Here is a 20289-nt window from a genome sequence, read left to right as displayed (position 1 = left end):
TAAAGATTCTTGATTTAAATATAAATGTATAAAATTTAATACTGAAAAAAAAACTATTGTTTATTTTTCATTAAGAATAAGCAGTCACAAAGAATAACTATTGCTGCAGAGTTCACTTATCATACTTTACAGCAGTTTATTTTGCATATTCATTAACACATACGCATGTATATGAATTTGTTTATGTTTAACTTTCATTCTTTGAAGAACTACGCCACTGTTTGCAACTGCCACAGTTGGAGCAATACACACACACACACATACGCACACACGCACACAACCAGAAACTTTTCTCGCATTGTTAGCATAATAAACACGTAATAAAATGCGTAAGGCAAAATCAGTAAAGTCAATGTTGAAGTAGTTGGATGCTTTCCATACGCTGCCGTTGCTAGACAAATTTGATTTCCAAGATGCCGGCCAAAAGGACCACAGCAGCAGCAACAACAACAGCAACAACAACAACGAGCGACAGTTAATGAATTTCCTACAGCATATTCAGATAGCAAACACACACAAGCACACACACACACACACACACACACATACTGGAAATGCATAAAATTTCTCGTGCACTCGGGCGGTCAGTGTAATTACTTGCATGACTGTAATGTCAGAATTTACATACGACTTTGCCAACGACTCTAGTTAGATAAGCGTCTTAAATTTTCAATTTCATTGTTTATTAAGTGCCAAATTAATGATGTATGTGTGTGTGTGTATATGTGTAAGTATGTATATGTGTGCATGTGTGTTCATGCGGAGCAATTGTCAAAGGTGTTTTGCTTTCGCACGATTTCCGTTTGTAATTGTAATTGTGTAAATTTTGTTCAATGCCCTGCCCAGCTGCATGTTTATGAGATTTCCTTAATTTTAATGCATTTGCAATTATGGCATTAATTATATGGAACGTGTGATTAGTTCCCTAGTTAGAAACTTGGAAGTACGATAATTGCATAAATTCTGTGTGCTAGATATTCCAAAAATCGATATCTAAGCTATTTCGCTAAGCGTTAATTAACTTTATATTATTGTTATTTATGTTCAAATTAACCCAAAATTTAAATGGCATTGCTTTCTGCATCATTAAGGCTTTCATATATTAGCCTGGCTTAAGAGTGTAAGAGCCACCTACTTTTAATAAGTGTACAGATTAAATCTTTTAATTTAATAAATATTAATATTATATACTCTATGAGCTATCCATAACAAATTCTTACAGTCTTATTCCTACGATTTCAACTTATTCAATTAAATCGTCTGGCAATATATTTTTGGTCAACTGATTTAAAAACAAATCATTTCAAACTACAAATTCCAAAAACTTACTATTATGATCAAAGAACTTACAAGCCGAAATAAATCAAGTTCTTAATTCAAAGTTGTGGTCATAGATGTGGAATACCAGGTGAATGAACCTCAATTCTGGGAGATGTTCGAGCCGTTAAGCGAACCAATAACTATTAATCCTGAACTTGCAGCCCTGATTCGTATACATTTAATCTTCATGTGAATATTATTTATATATTATATTATTTATGTTATATTCATAGGAATATTTTATTTTTATTTTTGTCTACCTGGTTAATTAAACCAATGCCCACTTTTACGCCTGGTATTAAAACCTGGTACCATATTATTAATAAGCCTCAATGATTATTTCAATCAGCTACCTCGTCTGCCAATATAATTCAAAAATTTAAAACTTAATTGCACGTATTTCTGTACATTTTTTTTCAAATTTAATCTTTCAGTTTAATTTACATAAAAATAATGTACTCCACGAGCTTTGATATAATTATTTGTACATTTATTTGCGTATCTCTAATATTTAACCAGTGCCCATTTTTATGCAAACCAGCCCAAGTAATTAATTTTAATATGAAAGTCAAACATGCGCTCTAACAATTGTCATATAATTTGCCGTCTAGACAGTGAAAATTTAGTATTTTCAATTAACTGCAGCAACAACTGCGCTGCCACCCGCCAACCGCCAGCGAAAACAATGCACACAAAAAGGAGCACAATGCAGGAGCTGGAACTAGAGCTGGAGCTGGAGCTGTAGCTGAAGCTGTTGTTGGAGTTGGAATTGTAACTGGATTTGCCTGGCTGCTATGTTGACAAAACACACAGTATGCAATCTCTACAAAAAATCGAGAAAAAAAAAAACCAGAGCACACAATGAGAACTGAGAGGCAGGCGAGAGAGATGGCGAAATTCAACTCGGGAACACCCTTGCAGACGCGACTGTTGGGTAACAGGCGCACAGCAAAAATCAGACGAGTTTGTTTTGGGCTCAAGGTTTGCTATGGAACAGCTGGCTGTGTGGCAGGTCCCCTCCTGCCGCTGCTGCTGCCGCCGCCACTGCTGCTGCAGTCGTGCGCGTCAATGTCAGTGCACCTGACGCTGCACTTGGCAGTTGCTACTTGCTGCACGGCACTCAGCACACAGCCAGACACCGTGTACCCCCAGCTGTGCCACCGGCACAGCAGCCTCTGACAGGCTACGCACTTGCGGTTGCTTACGGCTGGGGAAGCCTCACAAGCGCTTCGAGTGCCATCTTTCCTGTACCCGAGGGAGGGGACACTGCTTAACAAAGCGTGTGATGTTAACGGATTCGATTTCACTTTTTTTCTTTTTTTTCAACCGTTGCCTTTGACATGTCTCTTGCTTTTGTTATTATTGTTTTAGCTGTTGTCGCTGCTTAATTGAAATTGCATTTGCTGCGTTTGTTTGCACATAATTACAGGTTGTGAATTATAACAGGAACCCAAGACTTGTTTTGTTGGTTATGCAAATTCAAGACGAGTTGTCGAACAGAAAGCAGCGACAGATATTTCTGTGGTTAACGTGCTCACATCATATATGCTATATTCTACATTCACCCTTCTTATCGCACAATGCCTATGAAAAATTTGAATATCCGCTTCATATAAAAAGGTGCTTTCGAATGCGGACTTTCAGTATTTAGCCCCTAGTCTAAAAGAAAGGACCTGTCAATAAAACCCCAATTTAAAACAAGATAAACAGGTTTTTTTTCCTGATTTTGAGATATGGCAGCGCTTAGAAATTCGCATATAATATATTATTATCCAGCTAATTAACTTATATCATTGTATTGGAGCCGCCCGATATTTATATGAATTTAGACATAATATAACTAAATAAAAATGTAAGTAGTATGATCCAAATATATAAACGTATAATGTATTTATTGTTGTTGATACTGTTTGTTTTTATAGGATATCTTAATTCTAATTTAAGCTTTTGGCATTATATAAATGAATAACTAAATAGCCTCTGCATTAATATGCAATTTAGCATTTACACAAGGAACTTGCCTTTTGGCTAAATTAAATTTGTGAAATATGCCTATTTCGTCAAGTAATGTACGTAAGAAGTAAAAATAAGTCAATTTTAACTCGTTTAATGTTTGAGCTCAGACTCTCGAAGCCCTCTTTGGCTTTTTATGTTCTTCTTTATGTCGCGTCCGTAAACGATAATACGCTTTGCAGACTGCTGAATGACATTTTCAACCACTCCACTTACCAATTGCAAGATTGATTAGCTTTATTTATAAAGTAAAATTTTGTTTTTATAGCTTCGCATAGATTGATAAGGCGGTAAAAGTTAGGTTGTTGAAATAGCTTTATAGACATTCTCCTCATTATTTGGTTTTATACCTTATTGTTGTTAGTTATTGTATCCAACAATGGCCTCGAGTCAACCATTTAAAATTTAGTTTACTCCAAAACATGACACTAATCATGACATTTTGTTATAGAATATAAATATTTATAAGAAATTCAGTGATAAATTGAAGATTACTATTTTAATAGATTTCTATAAATAAACTTTCACAAATATAATAGATATTACATGATACATAGCCGGGGAAAGTGCATAGACAATTTTAAATGTAAAGCCCCAAATAATTTATACCCTTCCGCTTAAAAATAGTTTTACTTGCATACTTACAATTAAGGTCAGCAATCAATTGGCTCTGTTAAATGTATATCCTAATTGGAGCTTTAGGTGTGCTTCCTAATCCTCGCACAATGTAAGAGTTAGCCTTGGGCAGCTTTTGTTTATCCTTGAATTGCGATTGCTATTGAAATAATCAAATGTTTCAGCACTTAATTTGTAAGAGTTCGTTAGGCTTATAGCGGCCATTAAGGCATAATGCGTGAAGCCAATCAGCCCACTTGTTGTCCTTGCTGTTGTCTGCTTGCCCAGAGTCCAAGCTGTGAGCCAAATGGTGGTTCAACATGCACAATTATGCCATGTGATTTATGGCGTTGGCTTTGCACACCTCAACGAATAAATGGCCGGCAAAAAAGTGGCGCGCAAATGGCCAAACACCGGCGGAAATCGGAGGCGCCACACACAAATGCTGCACAATATATATGTCCGCATGCAATTGGCAAGCCGGCAAAAAGCGCGTTTCTGTGCTCGCGGTTTGAGGCCAAAGCGTTGATTGCAATGCGAACCGAAATCGACAAAATAAACCAAACTAAAATCCCACGTAAAATCTCGCGCGCAGCGGCAGCAGCAGCAGCGGTTCGATCAAAAAAAACGCAACCAAAGTATGCAAAGCACGCGAACGTACTGGCAACTGGCATGCCACATGCAGCAAATGCAACCGAGTGGAGAGCTCGGCAAACTTCTCGAGGCAGGAAGGCCGCCGTTAACGTAACGTAACGTTAACGTTAACGTTAACGTCGCCGTCAGCGCCTCCGCCTCCATGGCCAACGACCGTGCGGCGGAGCAGAAGCTTTGCAAACGTTGCAAGTGTTTGTTGTAAGCGATACCCACGGCCCAGACGCAGGCCGCGAGGGAGCAGCAGCAACAGCAGCAGCAGCAGAGCAGGCGACTGCAGCAGCGTCGGCGGCGCAGTTGGGGAGGTTTTTTTTTGCGAGGCAGCCACCACCGCTGCCAATGTGGCAGCATGTCTAAGTGCAGAAAGTAGGTGAGGTAGCTGCCAGTCGAGCCACATGAGCCAAAGCGAGACGGGTAACTGTCGAGGAGAGTGTTTACCTCGGCTTAGAGCTCTGACGCTCCGTCTGGCTGGCTGCCTGGCTGCCTGGCTGACTGGCAGCGTAGGCTCGACACAAAACATGAATGAGCTGTGAAGCAAATGAAGTGCTGCGGCCGACGAGCCGCACACAGCACAACCCGCAGCGTATTTAAATATAGCTAAAAAAAAACAGAAAAGGAAAATATAAAAAAAAATAAAACGTAAATAAAAAAGTGGCGTAAAAATGCAACGCATGCAACGGCAGTGACGACAGCGTCTGCAACATGCGCCGCGGCAGAGCGACGCCGGCAGAAGCCGCTCGAAGGCTCCCAGGCGGCTATCATGTCAACGCCGGCGTCCTCATTTGTCTGCCTGTTTCAACATTTTTTTTTAATCTTAATTCTCTTTTTGTCGCAGACGAACCGACAGGCAGACGGACGAACAGTCAGGCAGACGGGCAGGCCGTTTAGTTTTGACTACGCCTGGGCACATTTTGTGCCTCATCATCTCCAGCCGCTGGTGGCGACACATGCGACTGACTGCAAATAAACGTCAGAGGAGTCCACATCCAGCAGTTCGCCCAGCTCAGTTGTTGTTGCTGCTGCTGCTGCTGTTGATATTGTTGCAATAATCAGCATTTGAAGTCAGTTGTGATGCCCATGGTACCTTCTGGCAGCATCAAGCTAAGACAGACACTGCTTGTGGATGACAAATTCAGTGTATATAGGGTCTTACTTATCAAGTCCATCTGTAGTCGAAAAATATTTTAATTTTGTTTTTATTTCAATTTATATTTTTACTTAAAACATTTGTGCAAGTTTTTCATTGGAGACATTTCAATTTTACAAGGCTTTAATCGATTAAAAAATAATCTTAAAATCATAACGTTTTGCTGATTTTTCAACCGTGAATCCTTTAATTTTGTTCTGGACATACTATAACAATTTTATTAGAATGGTTTATTTAGATAATATACCGATTTGTATTTGAAAATGTTCTATAAAATATTGGACCTTTAATCTTTTTCGCTGCAGTAACAAAACATTTTTTCGGATTAAAACAAAAATAATAATTATTATAATACAAAATGAAAAAAGGATTAATAATAACAATATAAGCCCTAATAATAAAAATAATTATAGCAATTAAAAAATATTAAACTTAAGCTCGCTTGAATAAAGTCCGATCATGAAAAGATATGATTTTTGAAGTTGTTGAAGTCTTGAGAATATATCACAATTTTGGCGAATACTTTAGTCTAGCATTATGGAAAAAATTTGTGATAACTAAAAATCCGATCCGTTTGAGTCCAAAAAGCCATACCATTCATTCTATTTTCCTGAGTTATTAAAAACTGAATATTTTAAAAGGTAAAAATTAAAATAACTTCGTTAAATGAAGATCGAGCGTTTTATTTTCAAAATTCTACGTAAATTATGAGTTTACCGCTTGCGGAAGATACCTTCCTATTGGTGGAAATTGGCAGATAAATGGCTGTAACTGGAAGCCGATATAGCCGGGTAATGCCAAACAGTTCCATTTAGAAATTTATTTTATAACTTTGATTCTTCAAATTATTGAAGGAACAGCTCGAAATATTTTTCTAATGAGCCTACATAACTCAAGTTACGAGGTCTTCCTTATAAAAAGAAAGTATTTACAATATTTTTTACTAATTGCTTTACAAGTATTTGACTTTTTGAACATAATATTAAAATTAAAGTCAAAAAACCTGAATTAATACTTAATAAATATATTCATTTTTTAATATTCTTTTAATTTAGTTGAGCTCTATTGATTGCAAATTTGTTGAAATTTATTTATATTTTAATTAATTAAAATATTTGTATTTTTGTATATATTTTATTTGTAAATCTCTAACATCATGCCTAAGTTTAGCTTGTTACGATAAAAATATAAGGCACACCCTGTTTATATGTAGACTGCATTCCTTATGCGCATTGTTTAGTGCATGCGACCGAAAACAAAAATACAAAAAATTAATCAAAAGAAAATTATAAAACAAAGGCAATGAGGACAAGTCCGACTGCAAGCCAAGAGACTACGAAGCATACTTACAGGCGCCGCAGCAGACTATGGCATATGCATGCATGTGTAAGTTTATGTGTGTGCGTGTGTGTGCCGAGACATAAGCGTAGCCCCAGTTAAGACGAAACAGGGACACAGACACGGACGCAGATTTGGGCTGCGTTGACAAAGCTGTTTGCCCGGCAATTGGAGCGCAAGGATTTCATATGCATCTGCATGCGAGTGTGTGTACGTGCGGCTGAGTACGTGTGTCTGTGTGTGCGTGCGTGGGCATGTGTGTGCCTTTTATCGGACTTGTTTTGATAGTTGACTCGATTTTAAGCCTATTAAAGCGCCTGAGTCGCTCAACAATTGAGCGGCTTAGCACTGAGCGGGTTTCCAAGCTAAAAAGCGCCCCGTGAGCGATAGGCCCCAACAAAGTTAAGCCCTGGTCAGGCCCTTGCCCCAACTCCCCATCGGCTAAACCCTTTCGCGACTGCTGCTGCTGCTGTTAATAATTAAGGCTGCAACGCGCTCGTTAGACACATCCTTCTATGTACTCATGCCTGCTCTTGCTTTTTCTATATCCAGCTCTCCCTATCTCTGCTTTTCTCCCTCTCTTTCTCTCTCTCTCTCTCTCTCTCTGTCTCCGCTCTGCCCGTCGCGCCAGCAATTTTCTCAAGAAGCCGCACTTAAATGGCTTCCTGTGCGGGTGCAAACAAAAGCTGACTGCCAGCCAGTCGCACACGGCACACACATGTGCCAATCCGAGTATGTGTGTGTGGGTGTGTGTGTGTGGGTGGGTGTATTTGTCTCCGAAAGCAACAAAAAAATATGGCAGCAGCAACAAAAAATCTCTGACTGCCAGCTGCAAGTCGAGTGGCGTCGCCTGGTGGTTGATTTTGTTGTTGTTATTTTCTCTACTACTGCCAACGTGCAAATGTAAAACAAAAAAAAAAGAGTTGCAATTTATTTTTTTTTATTGTTGCAGTTGTTGTTGTTGCTGCTGCTGAGCGCAACACATGCGCCATTATGCAATTGATTTTCTTGGTTTTTTTTTTTGCTCTTGCTACGTTTTTTTCATTGTTGTAGGCGAAGCTGCTTAAAGCAGTTTTTGTTTTTGTCGGCTTACGAGTTCAGCTGGATGCCAAGGGTCATTCAACCCGCTGGCGAGGGCTAACTAATTTGGCAGCCTGGCCAGTTATGCCGTGGGCCGAGCTGTGTGCGTCTAATTAGGCGCCGCAACTAAAGCAAATCCTCTGAAAAGCCAGCAAAGCCCAGCTAGGTGTCTAAAGTGACGCTTCATGTGGAAAATGGCAAAAACAAACTGCACGTCCGTCTGTCTGTGTGTGCTAAAAAGATAGCAGGCATACACAAACACACGGGCACTGCCAGTGCTATGGCAACAGCAACTGCAACTGCAACTGCATTTCTATAGCGGCCGCCTCACGTGCGCTATCTCATTTGGCGTTGCATGCAACGCGGCGCGGCGCGGCTTTTAACCCTGAATGCATCGCATGAATGCAGCACAGCCGTGGCACAGACAACGCACAGACGCACCCAAACCATGGCAAACAAAACACGCCCACAGCCGCGCCTGGGGCTCATGCTGAGCCAAGTCGAGTCAAGTCAAGTCAAGTCAAGGCAGATTGCGTATACGCAGCATTGGCCACTTGCATTATTAAGCGCTACTCCAGCGCTGTGATAAGCTCTCGCGAGTGCGTGTGCGTGCGTGCGAGTGTGCGAGTGTGTGTGTGTGTGTGTGCATTGGTGCTTTCAAGTGCCTTGCAATTTCATTGTGAATGTCAAGTGTTGGCAGTTGCTTGCCAAGATGCTTTGTTAGCCGCCCCAGCACCGAGCAACTGCACGTGCAGATCCGGTAACAGCGGCGTTTGCCTTGTCAAGTGGCATTCAAGTGCATTTTACATGCCGCGTCTTTGATTGACATTAACATATTGCCAGGCACTGTGAAGTCGACGTTATGTCTGCCAGGCAATTGAGTGTGTTCGCAACAAGAAGAAAGTTTTCGTAGACTTCAGATAAAAAAAGAAGAAAAATAAAAGCAGTTGAGCCAGTTAAACAGCAGATTTGTTTGCCCTTACGATCTCTTGAGCATGAGTTATAAGTACCAGAAAAATAAGCCAATACCGGTTACGGAGGTGACTCCGTACATATACATTTTATATACTCATAATATTGGTCGCATTTATTTTGTTTAAGCCACATTATCGTCCACACTAACTGATTATTTATGAGATGATATCATAATTTTTTATATGTTCATATTATTAATATATCAAAGCAGTCAATATAATAATAGATGATCTTGCCTTAGTCAGAGCAAACTAATTAATCATAATACATTTTTCGTTTTATTACAGTTTTTAGTTAACCTTTCGACAAGTTACACTGTGATACCTTTATTGTTATAACGTTCATTTTCAATGGCTTCTTCTCGCCTGCGTCTAACATAATTAGTGATATAATGTTAAACATTTGGGGGCCACATTAACCAGTTATGTTCTTTCCACTGTAGCACTTAAATTATTGTTAAATGGAAATAAAAAGCAAATAAATAAATCAGGTTTATACAAGAAACCAAATCAAGTGAAAAATGTCAGTCGGCTTCAACCGAATACGTAACACTCTGTTCTCACTATAGCTTCAATACTCAAACAGTCGAAAACCATTCATAATTATTTATTAGGTCCTTTTAAAACTGTAGCCCCAATGCTGTAACCTAAGAAATGTATTAAGCAACTGATACCCAGATGGAAAAGACGCGTCTCTGTTATGGGTAGTCCTAAGGCTTAAGTTACCTTCACACTGCAAACAGAACTTTCAAACTTTGTATTGATTGATTTTTGCAGTGTTTGATATACTATCGATCTTTTAGGAAAATCATCTCCAATTTACATTTTAAATTTAATAGCTTTTATGATTATCTAATTTTTATGACTTGTTATTAACAAGTATATTCTATATAGAGACTCTAGCTGCAGTTGAGGCCAAAAAAAAATACAAAAGTTCTCTCGCAAAGAAATATAGCCAAAACTAATATACTTATGTTCCCTATTTGAGCAGAGTATTAACCGCAACAACATACAAAAAGTCGAAAATAAGGAAATAAAAGCGAAATAAACACAGCCAATACACTCCTTTTCAGTGTGTGAGCGGAGTATAAACCGCAACAAAACAATTAAAAGTCGTAAATTATAATAATTTTTGCCAATCGAATGAATCGACCATTCATGCGCGCCAGATATATACATTTTGTTGTAAATAAATTATAAAATTTGTCTTATATACACATATATTGTGGGTATCGCATACAAATATCATATGATGAAACCAGTTTTCACAAAATAAAATAATTATCTTAACATTTGTCATTTCCATATTTAGTATGTGCCCAATTAATGGCTACAACAAACTTTGACCTGACCCATAAACGGGCCTAAGACATGCAATTGTATCAATGACGTGAGTTTCAGAAGAAATTTAAATTTGAGCTGAGGAGCATTTTCAGTAGACGTATAGCAATATCATTTTAATCGCGCAGACATAAATCAAATGTACCGACACGCCTGCATTTAAATCATTTGATTTCTCTGTTGGCTTCATCAAATGAAAAACCAAAAATCCCCTAAACAAAATTAATGCAAATTTATTTGTATACAAACAACAAAAACAAAGCAGACCTCATCGTTAAGGTCGCCGGAATCGCACTTTTACTTTTGACTGGATCAACATGATCTTTACACACATAAAGTCAATACGTAGAAATGTACAATAATGATGCCTGGGTAAGATGGTAAATTAAACCATAAAGTGGTTAAAAGCGGAAAGGCAAAAAGGCAGAATGAGACAAAAAACAAAACAATTAAAGGGATCTACTCGGTAGTGCCCGACTATGAGATATCTTGCATTCAGCGCTGAGCTCCCAAAAAGCTATCTTCTATTTATACATACATAAAAGCACACATTCTCACACATAACATACTTCATCTTCGTTTGTCGACACACTATCAAAAATGTGGTCTTTAATAATTTCAGTACTTATAGTCCGATCTTTGAAATTTTCTAATCCTAAATATGATACCGAAATGTGTATATATACCAAATTTTGTAGTTCAAGTTATCGATAATTTATTATATTAAATGTCTATTTTGAAGTGGACACGGACAGACAGACGGGTAGAGCGACTTGGCTATTGTTGCTGAACAATAATATGTAAACCTCCCTCTGTCTATTACATGCATTGGTACAAAGTGATAATACCCTACTTCCAATTTCTCAATGCATACAGGGTATCATGAGCGGAAAACATTTTCACGGCCCTCACGAAATGATTTCTTTGCATGGGCCAAAGCAAAAGTTGGCTCCTTAACGATGACAAAACCAGACGTGAGTGATAGCAAAATTATGCCACAAGCAAACGAACGTTGAAGTGGTCAACGACGAAAACATCAACAAGATACTGTATAATAAATATATATATATATATATATATATATAATGTGTGTGCAGATATATAGACAAAAAGAAATTATGAAATTTAAAAGTGTTACAACAAATCAAAAGCCACGCGACGCCGCTGCCAACACAATTACAGCTCAATAGCCAAACAAGTTTCTGGCCGATGTCGCTGCTGCCAGCTATTGCTGCTGCTTGAGCTGCTGCTCTGTTGACTCTTCTTTGAAAGAAGTCCAACCAGGTGATCTTCGCAGCGTCTGGCTCAATCATTTGCCAGTCGGCGAGGCGTGCACAACACAAAACACAGTCTGAATATCTTAAACCGAATCTCTGTTCATTTGATGGCCAACATGTTGCTGCTCGTCTTGGCGGTAAGCTGTGCTCTGCCTGAATGGGCCATCAATGACTACCTCATTAAAATTTATATGTTTGTCCATAAATTAATTTAGTTGTCGTTGATGACCTGCGCCCAGTCGCAAGATTATCATTATCCGCGCCCGCAGTTTCCATTCCACCTGACGCCACAGCGCCCGGCAGCCCGTCAGCCGCCGACCAAGTTTATAGTACAGACCTTTGGACCGCATGGACGCACTTATGAGCTGCAAACGCACAAATCGCCAGCAATCTATGTGGCACATGAAACGTACGCTGTGCCTGGCCATCAGCGGCAGCCACAGAGGCAATTCCAACATCATGTGCAGCAACCGCAGCAGCAATTGTCCAGCTCGCAGTACCAGAATCCTCTGCTAGTTAACACCAACTACCAAGCTGTCCCAGTTGGCCTGACGCCGCCAGCACCGCCATCACCTGTCCCAGGTGGGTCCGTTACCTACTACACTCAGGCGCAGGCACAAAGCAACGGGCAGCAGACAGCTGACAGCTATTATAGGCAGCCACAGGCCTTGACAGTCGCCACCGCAACTCAAACGCAGCCAACCGCCAGCTATGGTCCGCCACAGGAGCAGCCACATTCGCCACACTATAGCAATCCACTGCCTTATGCCGTTGTCACGCTGCCGCAGGGTGAACGCGTACTGGATGCTGGTCACGGCTCGGGCCCGTTGCCCGCCGAGAGTGGACACTCAACGGAACCGACCCGTGTGGGCGACTACAACGCCCAATCGCCGAATGCCGCACTGGATACGTATAACTACAAGCAGTCTGTGCCCGGAGATACGCGCAGCTATCAACGCTATGTGACCAACTGCCAGCCGAACGGGCAGTGCCAGCAACTGAATCTGAATCCGGGACAGATTGATACCGATCACCATCAACTGTTGCAGACGGCGCGTGCGCAAACACAGCCAGCTAAAGGTGGCTGTCAGAAAGAAAACTATGTGCCGCCGGGCGCCCAACCGAATGCCCAGGGCCAGCTGCGGCCGCGCGACAGACGCACCTATGCGCACGTCCAAGAGGAGCTGGCCAAGTATCCATATAATTAAATTAAATACCCAAATCGAATTTATTAGTACCTGTTAGTTGCCTTATAATACAAATAAAGTACCCTTAAGATGAACAACCTTCAAATGTTCCTGAAACTATTTTGTGTGTTTATTTTCCAAAGTTAAAAATATGATTTATACACCGAACCCATTGAAAATTAGAAAATATGTGAAAATGAGCAAATGTATCTAAAAGGTCGAAGAAAGCGCCTCCAACCATTTTAAATAATATATATATATGTGTTTTTAAATAGGGCGATGGGTCGATTTAGCCATGTCCGTCTGTTAACAATCGGCCTATAAAGAACATTGCTATTACAGAATGCATTTCCCTACATGAGTTTATATATAGAAGAAAGTTAGATTGTTTGTAAAGGTAGCTCGGATCGCAATTTAGATTATCTTCTAGTCGGGCACTCAAGACTAGAGATCCCTTACGTCTTTAATTTTATTTTTCAATATGAATTTAATTTTTCCCAAAAACTACAAATATTTGAAATATTTTATATTTAACATATACCTGCCATGAGAACTTTTGGTCTTAAACTCAATTTTTAAAAGAACAATTTTTTGTTTATCAAATTATTTGAAACAGCAGCTACGAGCCCCAATACGTCTATTACTTTTATAGAAAGAATCGTACGTAATATATATCAAAACAACGCAAATTACTTCAAGATAAAGAACCCGATGCAGCTAGACATTTTAACATTTTTACATATTTTGTATTAAATAAAAACTTGATTTTTTGTGACTCAATTGACTTAATCGGCCAAAAAAATTATCTTTAATATTTGTTCCCATAATTTTTTCGTCGTATCGTTTTCGGTTTGATAATTTAATGCCCACATTTGAATAAATTAAAATTTTAATACCAGCCTAAAAGCATGCAACTTTTTTTAGTAAGACTTAAGCAACATTGTTGCTAACAGCTCTATAAATTGTTTTAATTTTTTGTATTCTTATAAAATTGTTTAGCTACAATTCTTGATATAGAAGTACCATAAAAGGTCTCTCAACTTCGAATAAAAAAACAAAACAAAAATAATTGTAATAGGTAAGTAACAGCTAAGAACAGGGGATAAGACAAACTAAATATATTTTTGTATAATTATTCAAACAAGGCCACGGAAAAAGACATTTAAGTAAGTTAAATGTATTTTATTTGTATACAACCAAACTAAGATTCGAACGGATTCTATTTGTCCATTTACCTTAATAGCTCGGTCACTCATCCGAGCAGCGCTATAAATACAATTAAGAATGATTTCTACTGACATCACGAAATTCTTCTTTTCTCCTTAATTGGGAAATTTTCAATATCAGATTGCTGTTAAACCCAAACAATTCGAAACCTGCTCCAAAGACTGCGCAGAACTCGTGCTTAGTCATTTGTTTAGCATTCGAGTGAGACACGCCAAGAAATATCTTCGATTTTTTTGTTTGTCTTCTCTTTTTGTTTTGTTTGCTGCTGACTTTGTTAGTTACCAAATATAAACACGTTTTAACCCATGACGTCAAAAAGTGTATAAGAAAAATTCCCAGCAGCTGCTTGGCCATTCATCACATATTTAGTTGTGGGCCAAGAGCTGACAGTGGACTCTATGTCCAGCGGAAATGTCACAAGCTCTGCAACGCAGAGGCGCCACAAGAGCTGCATAAGTAAACAAGGTGTCAACGTACTTGCAAGGGCCACGCTTATGATGCAGCTTCCGCTGCTGCTGGGCTTGCAGACAGCTCTCTTTGGGACCGGAAGCACAGACACTTGAACTAAGCGTCGGAGACATTGGAAACTCTGGAAGTTCAAAATTGATTTCGCAAAAAAAAAAAAAAAGTCTTCTCTATAATTAAAGGCAAACGCGCCGCCTGGCTAAATGCTAATGACAAGCGCAATTAAACAAATTAGGCAACTAATAATTAATTTCGTCAGGCAAATTGGCAAAAAAAAAGTCTAATTATAAAAAAAAATAAGGCGAAGATGTTGCGACAGCCGCAAAAGCTTTCAAAACCACATTCCGACCACATTTGCGAAATGCAATTTACAAATAAATAAATAATTTATTTCAGTACTTAACAAAAACAAACGTCAATAAACAAATTCGGAAATAACAAGAAACTTGCCCCAACCGCTGCCAGATTTAGAAATCGTTATTGTACTTTTTGTTATCGCCGGGATTGACGCTATAAAGATCATAATCAAATTGATCCCATTCCGCATAGCCAGCGCCGCGCGGCTTCGTGTTGCCCTTCTTCAGCTTCTGCAGGGCCTTCTTCTCCCGGCTAATGTCAACCGGATGCAGCTCCTTGCGTATATGCTGCTCCTCGGCATTGATGGGCTGTGGCTCGCGCACGGGCGTGCTGGTCAGAAACTGTGACTCATCCATGCCCAAATCGGCGCCCGGACTCATTTCAGCCTCATAGAAGTTGGCAAAGTTCTGCAGCTGCATAGACTCCGCCGGATGGTGATCGTAATAATCGGGCATGATTAGGTTATAGTTGTCCGTCAGTGTCATGGGCTGCTGTGGCTTGGACGCATAGGCAAGGATGGTCTCGCTGCTGGCGCCACTCAGATCAAAGTTCCTCTTATACGAGCTTTTACTGTACCGTGGCAGTGCTTGACTTGTGGACAGCACCAAGGCTAGACAGCAGCTGAGTAGCTAGGTTTGAAAAATTGATAGTTCGCTTAAATGTTTTGTGACAAATTTTTAAAGCTTACCATTTTTCTAAAACTTGTCGCACACATCTTTAAAAAAAAATGTTCTGTTCCTTTTTCTCTTAAATATTTTATATTAATATGCCTTGATTAAATTGTTCGTCTTATACTTTCTACAACTTTTTTCAATATAAATAAATGATTTGCAATTTTTTTTAAAATTCAAGTTCCTTGAATTTTTTACGCGCTACGTTTAAATCAAGCTCTTGAACACGTCTAATGTTCTGAGCGTTGTGTTTTTATATTTAAGGCGCGCATCAAGTTCAAGTCGAGAGAAAAAACATTTCACTGCCGCTTTTTTCTGATACTCTCTGTTCGCGATTTGAAAACGGGTATATTGGCTTTCAGCAATGAACGCCACTTGGAATGAATATTTCTATCCGGCAATTTATATCTTCTACATTCTAAGAACTATAGGCAGCAAATCGAACCAAATATATTGAGGCCACGCCCACTCGTACCCACCTCCCAGGCCACCCACACGCATATGGCAAATAGTCACAGTTGGAAATTCACTGCTTTAAACTTACAGTTTAAGAATCACCAAGAAAAACTCTATGCGACAGAGCATTGCGCAGTCGATGGCACCCGATCACTCAACGTTGTTATTTGATAAATTTTTTGTTTGTTTTGGGTAAATCCGGTTCGCAAGCTCCGATTTCCAACTGTGCGACGACCATTTGACTGCCGCTGGCTGTTTTCTGCTGGCTGCCGGCTGCTGCCTTTGACTGACAAGCGGAGTGATTGACACACGCAGCAAACGTCAGCGCAGGTCAGCCAGGAGCTGCTCGGTGCAGCGTGGAGCTGGAACTGTCGAGCAATCGCGTCATGCGTCAGGTTGCATGTCAAGTTCATTGCGTATGAAACAAAAGAAATGCAAATGCGAAAAACCAAACAAAAACAAAAACAAATCCAGCTGCGACAGGTTGTTGCGACTATGCAGCTTGTTGTGGCACACATTTGCAAATGATTCATTCAAATTCGGATTGCGTTTTTATTCACCTTTGTTCAACTGTCTTCAATTACCTTATTGGCTAATTAATACATACATATTAAATGTAAATAAAAAATAATATTAATTACACACGCTTTGTACCACTGAACTTTTGTGCAGTTAAAGCACTTGATTTCAGCTCACATATGCATATGTAAAACACTCACACACACACGCGCACACACACACACGCACACACACACGTACTTTACAAATTGGCACATCAATCAAAAGGTTTTACAATGCGACATTTTAATATTATTATTTAATTACGGATTTGCTGTTTGCTGTGCATTGCCTTCAGCTTGCATCTCGTTTGCATTATTACAATATATTTCGATATCGTAAACCCAATTAAAGAGCGCCCATTAAGTTAAAACTAGCACAGATTTTAAAACGATTGGTATTCGAGAATGGAGCATAATTCGATTTTAATTAACTGATATTCTCTGATGTTCAGTTTTGTGAAGGAAAGGAAAACAACTTTGGTTTATTTAATTGCTGAGCCAGTTCACAAACTATTCGTGGTAAGAGAATGACTTTGGGAATTAGAGAACCAATAGAAAGAAGTAGAATGAAAGAACACGAACTATCAAGAAAATGCTTAAAATACAACATCAAGTTAATCTTGCTTTAAAGTAGAAAAGATGGAAATTACACTAAAAAATTTAAGAAAAAATAAAAATAATTACAAGAATAAACAAAAAACTAAATAGAAGAAAAAATTGAGAGAAAATTTAAAAATACAATTGTTACAATCAGCCTCCTATTGATTTATATAGACGATAAATACTATTGACTTAATATAAAGAAGAATAACAAATAATGTCAATAGAAGGAAGTAGAATGAAAGAACAAGAACAAAAATATGGTACAAAATCTTCAATTTTAATAATCAGCCTCATATTGATTTATATAGACTATATATATTAACTATTAAGTAAATATGTAGAAGAATCGCAAATAATGTCAAATAAAATCCTTAATTTCTTATCGATTTTTATTATTTTATTCATAAGAGATCTGCAAGTAGACCTGAATACATAAAATAAATAACAGAATTATGGCGAAATAATTATTATCTTTGATTTGAATAAACAGCTTTAGATACAAAGGAAAAAATAAATAATGTTAAAAAGAAATCATTAATTTTTTATTGATGGCACAGCAAAGATTTGCAACTAGAACTAAAAACATTAAAAAATATCAGACTAATGAAGAACAAATTATTTAAAAAATTAAATAAACAGCTTTAGATTGATTCGTAAATTTTAAACATAAAGAAACAAGATAATTAATTTTTAAATTAATAGCTTATAAGAAATCTGAAACCAAAATGCAATTGAACAAATGTGACTTCATTTGGCGAAGCTGCTAAGAGAAATAAATATAAATTAAAATTGACTGTCAATCAGAGCCGCTTTCCATTAATTTATGTGAGATATTAAAAATAAGTGTGTTGCCTTTTTTTTGTAAGGGTGAATCAACAAGCTTTTGTGTTGTTTTGGAAAACCCTTACCCTTACCCTTACCTTACCCGGGCCACCCACTGATGGCATCATTTGCATTCGGGCGACACTCTGCCTGGCACTGTTGCTTACGAAAATAATAATGAATTCCGTAAATAATTCCAGCAGCAGCGGCAAACTCTGCGGCTTATTTTGCACTTACATTTCACTCGATTTTTGTTGAATTTTTTTATTTTTGTGTAAATTTCATATTACGTTGATTGTAAATTGGTGCGACGTTTTGTTGTTTGTGCCTAACACAACCTTTTTTTATTCATTGTTTTCGCTGATGCAGTTGAACATGTTTGAGATCAAAGACATGTTTTTGGAAGCTGAGCTGCCGCGAGTAAAAAAATGTGCACAAATATTTTGTTGGCAATTTACGTCAGAACAAAATACGCTGGACAGCAGCCCAAAAATGAAAACAACAATAAACAACAAGAATTTGAGTTATAATTTTTTGTTTTCTCTGTTATTTTTTTTTCATCTGGCGGCAACAAAATTTCAATTATTTGAAGAGATTCAGCTATTTCAAAGCGCCCCTATAACCGTCTGGCTTGAACTATTTACAGAGCTCTGGCAACAGTCGGGCCAAAAGCCTCAAAGCAACGTGCCTCAAAACTCGACCGCAACATTACATCAACTTGCCAGACGCATCAACGCCCAGCTGCAAGATGCCCTGTGGTCCCCCTACACCCAAGTCTGCACCCAAGACCCGATAAACGTCAATCCCAAGAGAGCGTCAATCCATGCAGCACAACACATCATTATCCATTGAAATCGTGGTGCACAGAGTAAATGCAAATCGAATTAGATTTAATATGCAATTCAACCACAACAAACTGTGCACATAATTTCTGTGCCACCTCACACGCCCCTTCCCCCTGTTTGCCAGCTGCCCCCTAATTTAATCATAGACTTTGTTCAATGGTCAGCGCAAGAAACTTAATGCTCAAGCCAAAACCTCAACATTTGCATTGAATTTCATTTAAATGTTCAAGCAGATAAACTGCATTTAATAATTTAATTCAATATTAATGCATTGTATTAAGCCTTAATTCGACCTAACGACTGCAACTCGTAGCTAGTGAAATATTGAATAAGCTGTAATTAGTATTAATATCTTTCCATAACTTTTCTATGTTTTATTATAATAAAATCATACAAAAATATTATTATATAGAAAGAATTTCAATCGATACTTTTCGGATTTTAGAAAAGTTATAACATATATATATATAATATTATATATTTTATTATTATTGATTTATATATAATTGATTTATATCTGTAGATATGAATTTAGATAAATAGTATTTAACTTTTATTAGAAATTTATTCGATCTTTATATAGTCTATAATATTATAAAATCTATATGTAATCAATATGTCATCAAAATTAAATGACGTAATTACTTTCTCTGAGATTTACAACACAGAAAAATAGTCAAATTAACATATGATTAAATCGATATCTTCCTATGAAGAAAAGTTTTCTGGCCAATGCACATATAGTATTTATGAATATATTTAACAATTTTCGCCTTATTTAAAATATATACTCGAGTTAAAAAGCGACCCGATTCATTCTGAAGATTTATGAAGCACACATGGAACTACTGTGGTCGTTTTTTCTGCCCCTGCAACAGCTGGCTGACCCCAATTAACAGCATCTTCCATTGACAACTTTAAGCTTTCGCAATTATTTAAGGTAAACGTAAATGTAATAAAGAAGCGCACACACACTCACGCACACATTGGCAGCCAACCCATAATATGGTTCATTAGCGTCCAGTGGGCTACTTGTGTTGCATGTATAGCTGTTGCCACGCCCACTTAATTGTCATTAATTACATTTATTTCATCGATGCCTCTTACTTTAAGCCGCATGCCGCCAAAAGGTGAAGCAACAACAACAAGAAATGCTCGCTCCATTGAGACATAATTAACTGCAAATTTCCACAGCAACTTGCAACATTCGGTTGTCAGCTCAAGCTGACATTGCAACCTCAGCCGACAGCTGTAATAAAGCCGCTTCAATTAAAGTTGTGTATAAAGGACAAACAAAATATCGAAATTTAAATCAAATATCAGAGTTCTATAATTGTATA

The 20289-nt window shown here is 38.1% G+C and overlaps 2 protein-coding genes across 2 annotated transcripts; one reads left to right on the top strand and one right to left on the bottom strand.

Moving 5' to 3' along the window:
- The first annotated feature begins 11872 nt into the window (after positions 1–11872).
- Positions 11873–12969, top strand: LOC135438449 (uncharacterized). The gene is made up of 2 exons (XM_064696777.1): positions 11873–11893; positions 11972–12969. Exons 1-2 carry the CDS (start codon positions 11873–11875, stop codon positions 12962–12964), a joined length of 1014 nt encoding a protein of 337 aa, XP_064552847.1. The 3' UTR covers positions 12965–12969.
- Positions 12970–14999: 2030 nt separating this feature from the next.
- On the bottom strand, positions 15000–15630 carry LOC135438602 (uncharacterized). The gene has a single exon (XM_064696968.1). It carries the CDS (start codon positions 15475–15477, stop codon positions 15103–15105), a length of 375 nt encoding a protein of 124 aa, XP_064553038.1. The 5' UTR covers positions 15478–15630; the 3' UTR covers positions 15000–15102.
- Positions 15631–20289: the final 4659 nt, after the last annotated feature.

The sequence above is a fragment of the Drosophila montana genome, unplaced genomic scaffold (assembly GCF_035044405.1).
Source record: "Drosophila montana isolate Dmon_TW-CO22-7 unplaced genomic scaffold, ASM3504440v1 contig_3848_1, whole genome shotgun sequence".
Classification (NCBI taxonomy): domain Eukaryota; kingdom Metazoa; phylum Arthropoda; class Insecta; order Diptera; family Drosophilidae; genus Drosophila; species Drosophila montana.
This window is presented reverse-complemented; position numbering and strand designations above follow the sequence as displayed.

Bases quoted from the DNA above. Each gene is read 5' to 3' on its own strand.
- LOC135438449 (XM_064696777.1), top strand. From the start codon at position 11,873: ATGTTGCTGCTCGTCTTGGCG. The intron at 11,894-11,971 runs GTAAGCTGTGCT...AAATTAATTTAG, and splicing joins TGTTGCTGCTCGTCTTGGCG to TTGTCGTTGATGACCTGCGC.
- LOC135438602 (XM_064696968.1), bottom strand. From the start codon at position 15,477: ATGACACTGACGGACAACTATAACCTAATCATGCCCGATTATTACGAT.